Source organism: Acartia tonsa, chromosome 6, assembly GCF_053477335.1.
Source record: "Acartia tonsa isolate MP-2025a chromosome 6, ASM5347733v1, whole genome shotgun sequence".
Lineage (NCBI taxonomy): Eukaryota > Metazoa > Arthropoda > Copepoda > Calanoida > Acartiidae > Acartia > Acartia tonsa.
The window spans coordinates 20,726,146-20,744,862 of NC_137265.1; the positions used below are offsets into that span (position 1 = coordinate 20,726,146).

Genomic DNA, 18,717 nt, shown 5'->3' on the forward strand with positions numbered 1-18,717 from the left:
ATGGTTTCTAAGAAAATTAAGGTTAGGATCATTTTTAGGGTTTTTAGGAGCCCCGGAGGGCTAGGAGTTGGGGGCAGGGGGGTGACTTCTAAACCAAAATTTAGGTAATAACCATAAAAGCTTAGGTTTAAAAAATCATCTCTATTGGTCGAATGGTTTCTGAGAAAATTAAGGTTAGGTTCATTTTTAGGGTTTTTTTGAGCCCCGGAGGGCTAGGGGTTGGCGGCATGAGAGTAACTTTTAAACTAGAAGTTAGGTTATAACCATAAAAGCTTAAGTTTAAGAAATCATCCCTATTTGTCAAATGGTTTCTGAGAAAATTAAGGTTAGGTTCATTTTTAGGGGGTTTTTGAGCCCCGTGGGGCTAGGGGGTGGGGGTAGGGGGTTGACTTTGAAACCATAAGATGTTCATACCCATAAAAGCTTAAGTCCAAAAAATTTACACGGTTCATCAAGTGGTTCCTGAGACCCCCCCCCCCCCTGCATCAAAAAAGCTTCTGTTACGTCCCCCTTTTATTATACTTTATTTTGTTTTTCTTTTTTTTAATTTTCCTTACTTATTTAGGTTGATACCTCTCTGAGTGGAGCTCCTGTGGACTTGATTAATCAGTTTTGTACTCTGGACCCTTTTGAATCTACAGAGGGCTGTAATTACATTGATCTCATTAAGAATGAAGAAAAATATACCGGTTATCAGGTGAATAAACAATTTTTGCATGTTTTGGTGATACTTCGGCCCCTCGGGGCCAACAAACTAGCTTTAATTTTATGTTTATTCATTTTAATATCTTTGGATAGTTGTCTATAAAACGATACGATAAATTACCATTCTCATCGAGTTAATTTAAAAATGTGTTTTCAATTTTTCAGGGAAAATCAGCTGGAAGAATATGGGGAAAGATTTATGGTGATCTTTGCTTTGCTCCTAAGGTATTATACAATAAACATTTTTCTAGAAAAACCTATTATATAAAGTAGTTATGACTATGTCTGAAGCTTGAGATTTTAGGTAGGATTCATATAGGTCGCGAAATTGTTTTAAGTTCTTAAATTTTGAGAATGTCTTAACCTCTTTTCGAGGAAGCTTTGTGTTTATCAAGTTCGAAATTAATTCCTTATCATTATCCTAAAACTAAGCGCAAATGTCGTCTTTTTTGACTTTCCTTTCATAAAGTGACGCGGCATGGATTGTTTATATATTTTGATGCGCACGTTTGTTACTTTTGAATGAGATATGAGTGTGTGAAGATTTCGGAGAACAAAATTGGGCCTATCATTGGTCTCATAGTGCGTGAACGACCCTAGTATACCAGGGATTTGAAACCATAAGAACTTCAGGTAGAATTTGTTAATTTTATTAAGAAGAATGGTGTATAGGACGATTATATGTAGTTTTAAAAAGGCTTTAGCCAGCTAAGCATGAAACTTAATTATGATTAATATATGTTTTAGTTATTTTTTATGTGCCTTTATTTTTGCATTTAACAATGATTTATTAAACCAAATAATTTTCCTTTAAAGCCAAAGTTTCCAAAGATTCTTAACCGTAGAGAAAAATGATTTTAAAAAGCAATTAAGATTACGTGGTTATAAATAACTGGAATTATGAACTAATTGATTTTGTAATTTCAGGACTTTGAAATAATTTCATCAATAAATCTATAATCAAACCTGCTGTTGAAACTTGATGGTTCCTGGTATTGGGGGTTTGTATGTTCGCCAACAGATCTCGAGAACTTCCCGCTAATTCGGAAGTCATACTCAACCAAAGTGTCATGGTTGAAACAGAGAATCTTGGCAGGGTTTTATAAGGGGGACGTAACTGAAGCTTTTTTGATGCAGGGGGGGGGGGTTTTCTCAGGAACCACTTGATGAACCGTGTAAATTTTTTGGACTTAAGCTTTTATGGGTATGAACATCTTATGGTTTCAAAGTCAACCCCCCTACCCCCACCCTCTAGCCCCCCGGGGCTCAAAAACCCCCTAAAAATGAACCTAACCTTAATTTTCTCAGAAACCATTTGACCAATAGGGATGATTTCTTAAACTTAAGCTTTTATGGTTATAAACTAACTTCTAGTTTAAAAGTTACTTCCATGCCGCCAACCCCTAGCCCTCCGGGGCTCAAAAAAACCCTAAAAATGAACCTAACCTTAATTTTCTTAGAAACCATTCGACCAATAGAGATGATTTCTTAAACCTAAGCTTTTATGGTTATAAACTAAATTTTGGTTTAGAAGTCACCCCCCTGCCTCCAACCCCTAGCCCTCCGAGGCTCCAAAAAACTATAAAAATGAACCTAACCTTTATTTTCTCAAAAACCATTTGACCAATAGAGATGATTTCTTAAACTTAAGCTTTTATGGTTATAAACTAACTTCTAGTTTAGAAGTCAACCCCCTGCTGCCAACCCCTAGTCCTCCAGGGCTTCAAAAAAACCCTAAAAATGAACCTAACCTTTATTTTCTCAGAAACCATTTGACTAATAGAGATGATATCTTAAACTTAAGCTTTTATGGTTATAAACTAACTTCTAGTTTAGAAGTTACTCCCCTGCCGCCAACCCCAGCCCTCCGGGGCTCAAAAAACCCTAAAAATGAACCGTACCTTAATTTTCTCAGAAACTATTCGACCAATTGAGATGATTTCTTAAACCTAAGCTTTAATGGTTAAAATCTAAATTTTGGTTTAGAAGTCACCCGACTGCCGCCAACCCCTAGCCCTCCGGGGCTCCAAAAAACCCTAAAAATGAACCTAACCTTTATTTTCTCAGAAACCATTTGACCAATAGAGATGATTTCTTATATTTAAGCTTTTACTCTTATAAAATAACTTCTACAGTGTGTTTTTTTTAAGAGAACTTTTTTGAAAGAAATTTTACCCCACTTATAGTTATCAGAATTTAATGATTAATGGCTTATTTTCTTCATTTTTTATAACCATTTATAGAACATCAAAAAAATATTTTAGTTTTATTAAAAAAGTACAGTAAAATCAAAAATTCAAAACCTAGGTGTCAACATCTAAAAATAGTTTTAGCGCATTTTTCTCTTGAAAAAATCTTCTACCCTTTGCAAGAATGACTGCAAGACGCTTCAAAGTTGAGATACAGAGATAAAAAATTAAAACAGATACTTTTGGGGACATGTACTAAAACATATTGAAGTTTGAAGGCCATATCTCAACCAGGGAGGGAGTACTGGCCCCCTAAAGTGGACTACTGAAAATCTAATTTTTTTCTTGCAAAGGGTAGAATATTTGAGCTAAAGAAAAAAGCGCTAAAACCTTTTTTAGATGTTGACACCTAAGTTTTGAATTTTTGATTTTACTGTACTTTTTAAATAAAAACTGAAATATATTTTGTTCTATAAATGGTTATAAAAAACGAAGAAAATAAGCCATTAACCATTAAATTTTGATAACTATAAGTGGGTTAAAATAACTTTCAAAAAAGTTCTCATAAAAAAAAAAACACTGTAGTTTTGTAGTTACCCCCCTGCCGCCAACCACTAGGCCTCCCGGGCTCTAAAAACCCTAAAAATGAACCTAACCTTAATTTTCTCAGAAACCATTTAATCAAGAGAGATCATGATGATTTCTTAAACTTAAGCTTTTATGCTTATAAATTAACTTAAAGTTTAGAAGTCATTCCCCTGCCGCAAACCCCTAGCCCTCCGGGGCTCAAAAACCCTAAAAATGAACCTAACTTTAATTTTCTCAGAAACTATTTGATCAAGAGAGATGACTCTTAAACTTAAGCTTTTATGCTTATAAACTTATTTTTAGTTTAGAAGTCACCCCCCTGCCGCAAACCCCTAGCCCTCAGGGGCTCAAAAAACCTCTAGAATTGAACCTAACCTTAATTTTAAAAAATCAGTTTGTTTTAAATGGACATTTGGACTTTCTGTTAATGATTATATAGTAGCTACGTTTATTAAATTGTACCTAAATGCTATAGAAATTATCATGCTAAGTTTAAAATCAATAGGACAATTATAATATGTCTAAATTAATGAAAAAAAGCTAACACTCACAGACCAAACCTAGTTAAAGAAAAGCTTTGCGTTAACAAAATTTTTAATTAACAAAGTATAGAGTCCCAACTATTTTTTCCCATAACAGCTGAAGTCCAATATATCTGCACATTTAATAATGCGGTTCCTGAGAAAACTGAGGTTAGGTTATTCCTCTGAAAGCCTTCTAAAAAAAGATTTACTAGAAAGTATATTTTTTAAGGGGGTTTTTGAGCCCAGGGTGGCTATGGGGTGGGTGACTTCTAAAATAAAATTTAGTTTATAACCATATATCTGCCAAACAAAAAAGTAGTTTAAACACATAAAAAATCATCTCTATTGATCAAATGGTTTCTGAGAAATTAAGGTTAGGTTCATTTTTAGGGTTTTTTAAAGCCCAGGAGGGCTAATGGTTTGCGGCAGGGGGGGGGGGGGGACTTCTAAACTAAAAGTTAATTTATAAGCATAAAAGCTTAAGTTTAAGAAATCATATCTATTGATCAAATGGTTTCTGAGAAAATTAAGGTTAGGTTCATTTTTAGGGTTTTTTGAGCCCCGGAGGGCTAGGGATTGGCGGCAGGGAGGTGACAACTAAATTAGAAGTTAATTTATTAGCATTATAGCTTAAGTTAAAGCAATCATCTTTATTAATCAAATGGTTTCTGAGAAAATTAAGGTTAGGTTCATTTTAGGGTTTTTTGAGCCCCATAGGGCTAGGGGTTGGAGGCAGGCTGGTGACTTCTAAACTAAAAGTTAATTTATAAGCATAAAAGTTTTAGTTTAAGAGATAATCTCTATTGGTCAAATGGTTTCTGAGAAAATAAAGGTTAGGTTCATTTTTGTGGGTTTTTGGATCCCCGGAGGGCTAGGGGGTGGCGGCAGGGGAGTGACTTTTAAACCACAAGTTAGTTTTTAACCATAAAAGCTTAAGTTTGAAAAATCATCTCTATTGATCAAATGGTTTCTGAGAAAATTAAGGTTAGGTTCATTTTTAGGGTTTTTTTGAGCCCCGGAGGGCTAGGGGTTGGCGGAAGTGGGGTGACTTCTAAACTAGAAGTTAGTTTATCAGCATTATAGATTAAGTTTAAGCAATTATCTCTATTGATCAAGTGGTTTCTGAGAAAATTAAGGTTAGGTTCATTTAAGGGTTTTCTGGAGCCCCGGAGGGCTAGGGGTTGGAGGCAGGGGAGTGACTTCTAAACTATAAGTTAGTTTATAGGCATAAAAGCTTAAGTTTAAGAAATCATCTCTATTGATTAAATGGTTTCTGAGAAAATAAAGGTTAGGTTCATTTTATGGTTTTTTTGGAGCCACGGAAGGCTAGGGATTGGCGGCAGGGGGGTGACTTCTAGACCAAAAGCTAGTTTTTAACCATAAAAGCTTAAGTTTAAGAAATCATATCTATTGATTAAATAGTTTCTGAGAAAATTAAGGTTAGGTTCATTTTTAGGGTTTTTTGAGCCCCGGAGGGCTTGGGGTTGGCGGCAGGGGAGTGACTTCTAAACCAAAAGTTAGTTTATAACCATAAAAGCTTAAGTTTGAAAAATCATCTCTATTGATCAAATGGTTTCTGAGAAAATTAAGGTTAGGTTCATTTTTAGGGTTTTTTAGAGCCCCGGAGGGCTAGGGGTTGGCGGCAGTCGGGTGACTTCTAAACAAGAAGATAGTTTATTAGCATTATAGATTAAGTTTAAGCAATTATCTCTATTGATCAAATGGTTTCTGAGAAAATTAAGGTTAGGTTCATTTTAGGGTTTTTTAGAGCCCCAGAGGGCTAGGGGTTGGAGGCAGGGGAGTAACTTCTAAACTATAAGTTAGTTTATAAGCATAAAAGCTTAAGTTTAAGAAATCATCTCTATTGATTTAATGGTTTCTGAGAAAATAAAGGTTAGGTTCATTTTATGGGTTTTTTTGAGCCCCGGAGGGCTAGGGATTGGCGGCAGGGGGGTGACTTCTAGACTAAAAGCTAGTTTATAACCATAAAAGCTTAAGTTAAAGAAATCATCTCTATTGGTCAAATGGTTTCTGAGAAAACTAAGGTTAGGTTCTTTTTTAGGGTTTTTTTGAGCCCCGGAGGGCTAGGGGTTGGCAGCAGGGGTGTGACTTCTAAACTAGAAGTTATTTTATAACCATAAAAGCTTAAGTTTAAGAAATCATCTCTATTGGTCAAATGGTTTGTGAGAAAATTAAGGTTAGGTTCATTTTTAGGGGGTTTTTGAGCCCCGTGGGGCTAGGGGGTGGGGGTAGGGGGTTGACTTTGAAACCATAAGATGTTCATACCCATAAAAGCTTAAGTCCAAAAAATTTACACGGTTCATCAAGTGGTTCCTGAGAAAACCCCCCCCCTGCATCAAAAAAGCTTCAGTTACGTCCCCCTTTTAGTCTATTTTTTTTCTTTCCTACCCCTTCGAACAATTATAGAGCCTTAGATGCTATGGGCGCGTATATACAAAAATAATGAGTTCTCTAACGATTGCTGTTTTATTTGTCTACGGCATAAGGTATGTAAAAAAATATTTAAGAAGTATAGAAGATTATAACAATTGTTGGTTGAGTTAAAATTCTAAAAAAATGAAACGAAAGTATTAGAGGGGAGTCCATTAATTTAGTTCTTAGGGTTATGATTATTTTTTTTAAAGGCTTTAATTTTTATAGGAGGGATCAAGTGTATCAGACCTTTGTTTGGAGGAGAAAACATTCTACAGAATAATATCCGGTCTTCACTCCAGTATTACTGTTCATCTCTGTAGCAAATATTTGCTACAACAAGAAAATCCATTGATGGGCAGACCAGCTGTTTGGGGCAGAAATAAACAGGTATCTTGTTCGATTTAGGATTAGTGACAGACAGTTTCGTTAAAAGATGTACGGTTTTCTTGCGATAGGATATTATAGGGGAGAGAGGGGACACTAGAAAGTTTATTTTACTATTCCTTAAGTTTTAAATTAACTTTTACAGAAGAAGTAATATTGTTGTGTATCATCATTTTGGATGTATATTTCAATCTATCGGCCATTGTCTTATCTCTTTATATCCCAAGGATATTGTCTATATTCACTTTTTCCTCTTTTAAAATCATTTTTGATTGGATGAAAGCTTAGGTTCAAACTAGGTTCATAATGTAAAGCTATATTAATTGTTTTATTGAAATTGAAGCTTTCAATCAATTTTAACCAAAAAATAATCATTGATTTTTTAGGAATTTTTGAAGAGATTTGATCCTAAGCTGACCGGAAACAAGGGGCCTGAATGGTTGAAGAACATGTTTTACTTGTATCTGGTTGAGTTGAGGTATATTGATTTGATTGTCTACTGCCACTACTTTTAATTAATATATGCCTCTTCTTCACATATCTTCCAAAAATGATTGTATTTCCTTTTGTACTATTTAATAAATAAGTTGTTATGGTATGCGCTTTACAGGACATATTAAGAGCTACATTGTAAAGGAGAACCATATCGGTTCAGCGTTTATCAAGATCCCTCGGTACAGACACACAAATAGATTATTCATAGACATCCTCTTACTTTTTTTTATGGGAGTAATAATCAGAGGTGGGTTCTTAAAAAACCTTACCCCACTGAACTTTGGAACACTAGTTTGGAACACTCAATTGCTCCCTTGTTTTCCCATTGTTTTGGAACATCAAATGTGATTCTCATTCTTAAAAAAAAAAATCAATTGAGAAAAAAAGTGGGGCAAAATAATGTTCCAAAGAGTGTTCCCTAGTTCAGTGGATAAGTTGGGTAGCCATAATTAAATTTGGAATATTTTTTTTTAATTCAGAGATTTTTCAAATTTTCAAATATCTAAATTAAGCATAAAAAACATGTCTAAAAAAACAAATACCAACAAAGACAAAAAAAATTTTAATTTTAATTCAAATTAAACTTGGCACCCCATTTTGTCGCAATTTTGTATAGGCTTATACCTAAAATGAGAAGACAATTTTTCTCAGCAATTTGTTCCCTTTTTTAAGAGCAATTTTTTTTGGAGTCAATTGTAAGCAGATAATTCCTTTTACTTTGATTTATTAGTTTTAATTTTTTTAAAAATTACAATGTGAAGCTGTGTTTAAGATTGGGATTTTTTGTCAAGTAATTTTTTGTCCCAAAAAAGTGGTCTAGCGGGGAAAATTTATCCTCACTCAAAAAATCATTTTGGAACATTATAACCAGTGGGTTAAAAGTTTTTTAAGAATCAATATTACCAAATTTTTTATTTGCCCCACTGGTTATAATGTTCCAAACTGATTTTAGTGGGGTAAATGTTTTTTAAGAACCCACCTCAGACCCTAATTTTGTAACAGAACCATGACAAGTTTTATTGTTGATTAAAACAAATGTTTTAATTAGGTAATTATTACCTACTCACATAGCAATTCTAGAGCAAGAAACTTTAACTTTCAGCAATCAACAAAGGAAAACTTCAGTCCTATGTAATTTTGGGTCCAGAATCATAATCTGTTCAAACTAAAATCCTATGTCCTCCTTTTTGCAATAAAATCGCATTCAAATTGCAGCAAATATTCGCAATACCTTATTTTTATCTTATAAGAAACAATAATGCATTTTTCTAAAACAAAAATTAAAGTTAACCATTTATTAAATACTTTCATATCTTTATATTTGCAAAAAAAATATTTTTTTGCAGAATAATGCCATTTTTGTCAGCGATATAAAAAGTCTCCTAAAAAACAGATTGTTAGAAAAAAAAAGTAAATGTAAGGATTATAATATGTTTTTCTGAAGTCATTTAATAAATTTATACAGTAAAAACCAGAATTGTGCAACTTATTTGAATGAAAAGCCAAAAAACGTAATTTGCAAAAAATTGCAACCCCTAAATCACATAGAAAAATAAACTTTTAACCAATCTAAAGTAATATGTTTTAAAAAACATTAAAAAATATTAATCTTTTATAAAATGAAGTTTGTTTGAAAATTTCTAATCAAATAGAACAGGGCAAAATTATTTTTTCAAAATGCAAACAAACACTTAACTTTGAATATTTCTATAGTTTTTCTAAATCTTAAAAATCAAATCGTACTCAAAATCAATGTTTTGTTTGTTAAATCTTCTTGTGGCGAGATTTTTAAATGTTACTTTTTCATATGTATTGAATAATCATAAAAAAAGATAAAAAATTGCATTAAGCCGATTCAAATATATTAAATATTTCCTTATTAAGGCAGCAAAATAAAAAAAGGTGTAAAATAAAAATTATTTATTTTTATTTTTTAAGCTGTATAACTTTTTTAAAAAATTTAAAACATGATTTTTGCAAAAAATACATATTTTTTCATTAAAAGGAAGTATTGTTTATCTAATCAGCTGTTATCATAGAATATATCGTTTTCTTATGTTGGGCTAAAAATAGTAATTTCAAGGGATCGACAGCCGCACACAAGCCTCAAATTCCGCAGGTGTGCAAAATAAAGATTTTAACCAGGAGAGTGGCTGTTAAGAAACATGTTTAGATATCCAGCTTAATTTTAAAGTTATAATATGACGATTTCACTGAGGCTTACCCGCAGCTTCTGAACCCTTTTAATATTCAATGTTTCTGACTATTTTTAAAAGCAAAGCTTTTCTATAATTAGGGTCGGTCTGTCCGTCCGTAACGGATAGCTTTTTTCGTTAATTTAGGCATGTTAAAATTGTCCTATCGATTTCAAACTTTGCATGGTGATTCCTTTAGTAGTTAGGTACGATTTAGAAAGCGTAGCAACTCTATAATCATTACCAGAATGTCCGTACGTCCATTTTAAACATGTTGTTTTTTTTACTTTTTTAACAACAAATTTTAATGTGATTTAATCATCCAATTGATCTGATTTTTGGTATATTAATTTCTGGGACAACAAAGTATAATGTTATAAGCGAAGCAACTCTATAATCAAGTCCTAAAAATGTAAGTATGTCCATAAACATTATCATGTATCTAGCTGTTTTTCAACAAATTTACTTTCAATTTTGGTTTGACTCTTATACATTTATATTCTGATCATTCAGTTCTGACACTATACAAATGTTAATGTCCGTTTGTCCTACCATTTCAATGCTTTGCTTTTATGGATGTTGTCATCCTTGTTTCATTTGCAAATTGAATACATGTTTGCGGGATATAATTTAAATTTCGTCTTGGTTACCGCAAAAAAATGCGGCACTGCTATGGATGTAATAAAAAAATCCAATGCTTGCATATAATATATCGTATAAAATCTAATACGTACGCTATTACATTAAAAATCTGTTATAAATTACAGCAAATTAATATTATTATTTTTTTTACCACACTGGGAGTTATTCATGTAAATGTTATGGACATTTTAGCAGACAGATATAAATTTCAAATTCAGTAAGGTAAAATTTTCAGGGATATTAAAAATAAGTGTATAATTTATTTCATTTCAAAAGTTCATCTTATTAATTGTCAATATTCGTATTTCAATATAAAATATTTTTGATAGGCAATATATTAACCCTGAAAATTAAAAGTCGTTGTTGTTATTTTAATGATAAGGATTTTAATTTTTTAAAAAAAACTTAAATATCTCTGAAGAAGGGGAAAGAAGGATTTAACTGTAAATGAAAACATGAAATATAGGCCTTAATTTTATCGCCACACTCTGCGGATTCTTGCGGAGAGGTGTGGATAGTATATTTCGCCTCTGCATTTGGGTGTACTGTTTGATAATTGTTGAATTTCAGAGCTATTGGGAAAGCTGGAAGTGTTCTGTTGAGCCAGGACTACAAGGACAGCGATATTAGCAGCCAGGTCCAGGAACTTGTACAGGCAGCAACTCAGTTCAAGTATCATTTCGATGAAAATGATCTCTTCAAGTCGGATGAATTGAAAAAGGTGAGTTTAGTTTTAATTTGTTAGGTTAGTTATTCAATTAGAGGCACTTTAGGTAGCGAGGGGTTAAATTCTAACCCCCCCCCCCCCCCATTTTTTATTTTCACAATTAAAACTATACAATTATGTTTGCTTCAAAAAAACAATTTAATATATTTTTACAAATTTTCAGGGAGAGTTGTTTTCTGAATTCAAGCAAAAGTTTCGTGAAATTTCTCATCTGATGGACTGTATGGGTTGTGAGAGATGCAAGGTATCACACTTTAAATCTACTTTAAACTGTATTTTGAAGGCCATTTTTATTAGAAAGTTTGAATTAACAGTTAACACCTTGAAATAATGCACCCAGGAAGGTTGGGGACATCCCTCAAACCCCTTATTCTAACAGCCCCCCCCCCCCCCATCCCAAAAAAAAGCTTGGACGTCTTTGTTTTTTGTTTATGTTAATTATGGAAGTTTATGAATTTATCGTCAATTATCTTATCACTAAGATCCATGCAATGCACTCATTTAAGTAACTCAAGAACATGAAAAATAAAGATAGATTTGTATGTTAAGTTCTTAACAAATCTAATTTTCTATTTGTTATTATTATTAAGGTATGGGGGAAACTGCAAGTGACAGGTATAGGCACTGCTCTCAAGATCCTGTTCACTCCCACTGAAGACCTGAGGCTGACCAGACATGAAGTTGTAGCACTTGTCAATGCATTTGGCAGGGTTTCTACTAGTCTTATGGAGCTAGAGGAGTTTCGTGATTAATACAAAGAAGAAAATAGAAATTCTGTGTTATAAGTGATATGGGTATCAAAATACCAAAAATTTTATTTCTTTAGCTGTATCGAACAAGCGAGAAAAAAATTTATTTGGGAGTTAGATTATTTAAAGGGGAGAAATATTTTCCAAACAAAATCCCTCTAGCAGATTTTATTTTATTTTATCGTCTCCTGAATCATTTGATTTCAAAATTATTTTTCTTGCTGATTATACCTTATTCCAGTTTCTTCCTATGTGTTTATAAAAAATTGCTCATTGTTCATATGATAATTAATGTGTTTTTATCTGTTTTATTCTTATTTTAATTGTTGATAAGTAGGCTTTAAAAGAATGCTTTATTTATTTTTATTTATTCTACATAACGGCTGTGATAAAACGTATTTTTTAATATATTATGAAATATTTATATTTTTATACTAAAACTGCTAAATGTGCTAATAAATAACATTTAATCAGATTATCCTTTTGTTTTGATATATTATTTTTCAAGCCTATAAGAAGAACTAAACCAGTTAACCTCTTAAGGTCAGGTACACTGCACTGCACACCGAAGGCGAACCTGAACCGTTCTTTGATTGATAAACGTTCTAGAGACAAAACAACAATTTGATTGCACAACCTTTATCTGAAAATTATATTTGCTAATGCATCCTACCTACCCTTTACGTTAGCGAAAATTGTTTTGAACCTTTAAATTTTTTGGATTTTGGGCAGCTCAGAGACCAATAACCTCTATAATAATAAGGAACATATCAATATTTTAGTGATATTAAAAAAGTAATTTTCAATGTTTAGAATACAAAAAACTTTAATCAACAAATTTTAAGTTATCGAGAAAATTTACACTTACCTAAATCTAAACTAGCGCATAACAAAGTGGATATGGTCATACTAATCAACTAAAATCTATGTAAGTACGGACATTCTGACAAAGTGAAAGAGTAGCTGCTCTCCTAAAAACTAGCACATAACAAAGTGGATACCACATGGTCATACTAATCAACTAAAATCTATGTAAGTACGGACATTCTGACAAAGTGAAAGAGTAGCTGCTCTCCTAAAAACTAGCGCATAACAAAGTGGATACCACATAGTCATACTAATCAACTAAAATCTATGTAGGTACGGACCAGCTCATACCAATGACGAAATTAATTCGGAAGAAAATCACGAAACCTATACGTGTTTTTCAGCTGTCGTTGGGGGGCAACACATCGTAAAATTGACGACCTCTCCATTTGCCCCCCAAATATTAATTTAGATTTGTTTTGCTTGTTGGTTATACCTTATATATTCCTGGCTCTACTAAAAACTAGCGCAGAACAAAGTGGATACCACATAGTCATACTAATCAACTATGTGTAGTGTAGGTACGGACATACTGACAAAGTGAAAGTGTAGCTGCTCTGCTAAAAACTAGCTCATAACAAAGTGGATACCACATAGTCATACTAATCTGTTTTGTGCTAAGAAAATTACGCGAAAGTGATACAAAAAAAATCAAGAAAAAGACATACCTATTTAGATTTGTAACTTTTTAGAGATAAAAAGAATTTTAACTGGTTGTGCTTTTGAAGAAACCTTCTTACTTGTTCTTTTTTCATATTTTGTACTGTATTGTAAATTTCAGTTCTATACTTTCATTTACAAGAAGTAGGATTTATGTAAGTCTGTTCTTTAAGATCTCTCAAACTGTTAAAAATATTTTTGTATTTTTTTTATCACCCCTTTGAATATTATGGATGCGCTATAGGGTGTTCATTCACTCTCGAGAATTTACATCTTAGCAAAATTAGAAACCTAATGTTTTATGTATTGATAATGTAAACAAAAATGATTGAGAATAGTTAAGATGTTTGAAAATATAAGCTAAAACTTAGAGCGAACTTTGGTAAAAGGAGGTTGAAATTATGTTATTATGGATGTTTCAATAGAGTCTTGCCATAAGCCTTGTGAACCTTTCCAGACAAACTTCCAATACATATCAGACACTTGAGTAGCTTTGCTATAAAAAACAAGTATTTTTGCGGAGAAGACGAAACGAAATATCTGTGCTGTGGCAATGGATAATAGAATACATGGATATTGTAAGAGATTCTTGCATACCCTGATAAAATGTTTCTCCCAGCTGGCTGATATAACGATAACCCATCCACCCCCAGTGATCAAGGAGGAAGGTATCGAATAATATATCAAACTAAATTGACGACAAAAATTGCAGTGTCACAATATCCACTTATTCTATATCCATTTGTGTGGCTGTGTTGTGCATGATTCTAGGCCCTATTACAATTGGCTAAGTAAGACGATAAAGTATAATAAATGTCGCAGGCATGGATAATTAGTAGGATAGGATATTCCACACCTTTTTATAATCAGCGTAGCTACTCTAAACGTCATTTTATAAAAGCAACAGGATGTTTGTATGTCTGTACCTTAAAAATTGCTAACCGTTGGACAGATAAGGTTCTCCTTAATAGTGAAGCTTCTAGAAGGTCTAGAGTATAGCTTTAACTAATTTGGGGGTTGGTATTACCACTTTCAAGAAAGTGTCCCCTGACCCTCCCCCTTAAATCAAATTTCTTATAACATTGAAGGTAAATTTGAGAATCGATTTCCCTAGAGTCCTCTAGAGGCGTAGACGATAGTACAAAAAAATGTGAATAATAAAAATCTATGTAGAAGTTATTTCTTGTAGTGTTTGTATAAAGGGGAAAATGGGTTGCTAAAAAGTATTGCTTACAAGTATTGGATTAAAGAAATGAAGTGCACTTTTTGTATTTCAATCAGCAACAAAACAATTCTATAAACTGCTTTGTCCACCCCCCAGAAAAAAATCAGAGGGACAAACGAACATGGGCAAATATAGAGAAATATCACTAAAATAAAAAAAAATCTGCTATTGTGATAACAAATTTATGAAACTACGTCATTAGCTCATTTAAAGCTGCACCAAGTCAGAAGTTAATTTTTAATTCCGCAAATATGTAAGAAAGGACGGACACTTCTAAGTTAAAGAGTAGCTTTGCTTAGGGATCTTTATGAATAATACAATGGACGATAATTTGGTGTACATTCCTAATGATTATAAACAAAATCAGTGGTGGAAACTTTTAATATTCTAAAAAAGCTTTTGAAAAGTACCCAAAGTTTAAGACAGTGAATGAGAGTTCGTCATTATAACTCTTTGGGTACTCCAATATCCCCTCACTCTCAAAGCTTCTCTACTAAACAAGGATAACAACATCCATAAAAGCGAAGCACTAAAACGGTAGGACAAACGGACATTAACACCTATATATTGTCAGAACTAAATAATCAGAATATAAATATATAAGAGTCGAAGCAAAAGTAAATTTGTTGAAAAATTGCTTTATACAGGATAATGTTTATGGACATACCTACATTTTTAGGACTTGATTATAGAGTTGCTTCGCTTATAACATTATACTTTGTTCTCCCAGGAATCAATATACCAAAAATCAAATCAATCGGATGATTTGATCACATAAAAATTTGTTGTTAAAAAAGTAAAAAAATCAACATGTTTAAAATGGACATACGGACATTCTGGAAACGATTATAGAGTTGCAACGCTTTATAAATCGTACCTAACTACTACAGGAACCACCATGCAAAGTTTGAAATCGATAGGACAATTCTAACATGCCTAAATTAACGAATAAAAGCTAACTATCTCGGACGGACGGACCGTCTTTAATTATAGAAAAGCTTCGCTTTTAAAAACTATCCATCCCTCAAATTATAATGAATGTGACGCATGATGAGCTTATCTTTATGCCAAATTAATTTTCCCCATGCATGTACTTCAGGAATAAAACAAAGATTCTGATTGTTATTAATTAATTTATCCAAGAGATGTTCTCTATTTCATGATTAAAAATAACATAATGTCTCTGTGAGTGTATGTTTCAGTCTGTAGCGAAGTATCTCGATATCTGAGATCAATATATTTCTACATTATAGTGAAGCTTATCATTTCCAGGGAAGGATTCTGGAGGTAGGGTACCTCCAACCTCCAAGGGGATATCGCCCCTGAAAAATATATCCACCCCAAAGAAAAAGGGAGGCTCGTTTATATATCTATATCATCATCATCATTGCCTTTTAGTTCTCGGCAGAACGTAGGCCATGCACAATGGTTCTCCAATCTTCCTTTTTTTGGGCACGTTTTGAGGCATTGCTGAAAGATGGAATTTTCTTTTCTTTCAGTTCACTTAAGAGTTCCCTCCTCCAGGTTGTTTTTGGTCTACCTGGTTTCCTCTTTCCTACGTGGGGGTTCCAAGTCAAGGCTTGATTGGTTATATCATCATGCCCTTTCCTTAGAGTATATATATCTATATAGTCGCTAGTATTTTAAACTCATTCTTAATGATCTCTTAACATTGTTTATTAGTTATTTCTCGCATCGTATTATAAACTGCTTTCCGCGGATATAGAATGTACAATTATAAGAATAAAACTAGTTTTTTTAGCCCTGAGGTGTCGAAGGCACCGGCTAAAAAAAACTGGTTTTAATCTTATGATTGTACATTCTATATCCGTAGAAAGCTGGATATAATTCGGTGCTAGACATAGTTTTTTCGTATGGATGACAACCAGGTCCTATCCACCGGATTCGAATGAATAAGAGAAAACATATTTATGCTTTTCCCCTTTAAATATTTATCTCTGTCACTGCTATATGCAGTGCATAATTTAAATGAAAATCTGTTATAGTTTTATTCATATTTTGTCTTTGTTATGTCAAAGATAGAAATTAAATAAATATAAAGATTTTTTTGCCATATTTGAATCTTTGTAAAAAACTTTAAAATTCCCTAGACTAGTTTAGGAGTTGTGGTTTTGCTTAACTCTGCATACATAGATATTAATTACCATTTTAGAGTTAGGAAAACCTGGAAAGTTGGATAGGACAGGAAAATGGTCTATGTTAACTAGTCTAATGTCCAACTTATGAGTCTCTAATTCTATGTGTGCAATAAGGTTAGGAGGAAGGGGTCCTAACTTTTTTATGTGTCCGTGAACAGCCGTCTTTATAATAGGAACTTTATGACGTAACTACCGGATGAATGAAATAGCCTAGAACCATCACAGGATCTATGTGAAGCTTACTTGAATTAGAGAACCCTATTAGTTCAGTAGTTATTGAGATTTTAAACTTCAAAAACAAAAAGCCTTACTACTTTATATAATAGGATTACATAAAAGCAAAGCAATATTCTTAGATTAAAGTGAGTTGAGATAGGCAAGCCTACGATATTTGTCTTTAAGTTACTCTCCTTCTTATCTACTTTCTTGGCAAATTCATTCATATGCATTTCTTGTTATTAATGTGCAATTTTCACATACTCAGAAAACTCTCTGTATACAATGGATATAGGATTTAGGTGGATATATAGGGAAAACTTTTTCGTCAATTTAACTTGCTAATATGGACCTCATATATTGGTCAGTTCCTTCATCCCATAGAAGGGGAGGGGATGGGGTAAAGGGGTTGGATGGGTGGAATCGTTATTTTAGCCAGCTGCGAGTATCATTTACAAGAGTATATAAAAATCTTGTGCAACATCCAAGTAATAACATATTGATTGTGTATACGTTCGAGCAAAGCTCTTTATAATTCATTTAACTTAATATTAAACACAATAAGCCTATTTGTATTAAATTTTCTATGCTAGCCTTGGAGTTAAGTTTTCCTAAGCCTCAAATAGATATTAATATTAATGTAAGGCTAAGAACCGTATCTCTTAGCCTAGATATTTTTTTGGATTTGGGAATGTTAATGGTTTAAAGTAAAGATTGTATAAAAATGAAATTTTATATTTGTAAGTTAGAAGCAGGAAGAGAACAACACAATTAAGTAAATTGTAAAATAGCTTCGCTATTAACAACTTACTTATTCTTATTTTTGAGTATTAGTTAAGGGTTTTGGGTGATTACATAAAGTGCCTGATTAGAACTGACCCCCCCCCCCCCACCACCACCACTCATATTTTTTAAATAAAATGAAAAAAAATGGGGAGGTGAGTTAATATTTTGCCTTAACCCTTAATTTCTGCCCTTCACCAAATCTAACCTGAAGTAAAAAAAGCAAAACTCCCCATCCCTTTTTAACTGTTTTCCATGCTCAACAAGGCACTTTAAGGGAAAATTTCCTGGATTTGTGAAGGAATATTAAAGGATCAAAATTATGAAAACAAACTAAATTTATGCTTTTCACACCTGTTGGGCTTAAACTCATATTTATATTTATCTTGCGCAAATACACATTTTCAAAAGCGAAGCTATTCTACAAGTCAAGGGACTGTACGTCACTAATTGATAGAATTGTCTCTTTACTTTAAAACTTATAAATGTTCATTTTGGAATTTCTGTCATTTTGCAAAGCTTTTCTGTAAGTTTAAAAAAAAACTTTTTAAAAAACTGCTTACCCCCCAGCAATCCAGAAAGTTTTGCTTTGTGTTCATCTTTATAATTATAATCCCTGTTGGTGTGTTAGTACAATGGATATATTATTACTTGGATGTTGCACCAGATTTCCATGTACTCTGATAAAGTGATGCTCGCAGCTGGGTAAAATAACGATACCCAGAATCCAACCCCTTTATCTCCTCCCTCAATCCTACTGGATGAACGAATGGACCAATATTAGCAAGCTAAATTGACGTAAAATTTTTTTCCTGTCCACATATCCACGTATATCTTATATTCATTGTTAGTGCATAAACTAGAGCTTAACTGTGAGATGATAGAAAATGATAATGTCATTAGCAGCATTATACACACAGAGAGACAGAGAGAGAGGGAGAGAGAGGTGACAATGGGCAGTTTATTACACTAGTCCCCAAAGTTTTAAAATAACGTTTTCTTATAAGTTAGTTTCGACTTTGGGGACTTTAGTGAATTTTATTGGTTAGTTCATTATTTGAGTGTCCAAACGTTTCAATCATTGATTGTATCTACAAAAGGAGTAATTTTGTGTATTATCATTAGCAATATAAGTCAATTTATCCCCTGATTTTATAAACTTATAATTCTGTT

The 18,717-nt window shown here is 32.8% G+C and overlaps 2 protein-coding genes across 2 annotated transcripts in view; one reads left to right on the plus strand and one right to left on the minus strand.

Moving 5' to 3' along the window:
- Positions 1-12,109, plus strand: part of LOC145322064 (ero1-like protein) — a 29,847-nt gene extending 17,738 nt beyond the window's left edge. The window contains exons 8-14 of the mRNA XM_080163835.1: positions 566-697; positions 871-930; positions 6,668-6,829; positions 7,213-7,304; positions 10,729-10,879; positions 11,049-11,129; positions 11,476-12,109. Of these exons, the coding sequence (XP_080019961.1) occupies positions 566-697; positions 871-930; positions 6,668-6,829; positions 7,213-7,304; positions 10,729-10,879; positions 11,049-11,129; positions 11,476-11,637 (840 nt within the window). The 3' untranslated portion in view covers positions 11,638-12,109. The remainder of the gene's footprint in view (positions 1-565; positions 698-870; positions 931-6,667; positions 6,830-7,212; positions 7,305-10,728; positions 10,880-11,048; positions 11,130-11,475) is intronic.
- The window catches only part of Mondo (MLX interacting protein mondo), a 372,455-nt gene that overhangs the window by 67,732 nt on the left and 286,006 nt on the right, over positions 1-18,717 (minus strand). The window lies entirely within an intron of this gene.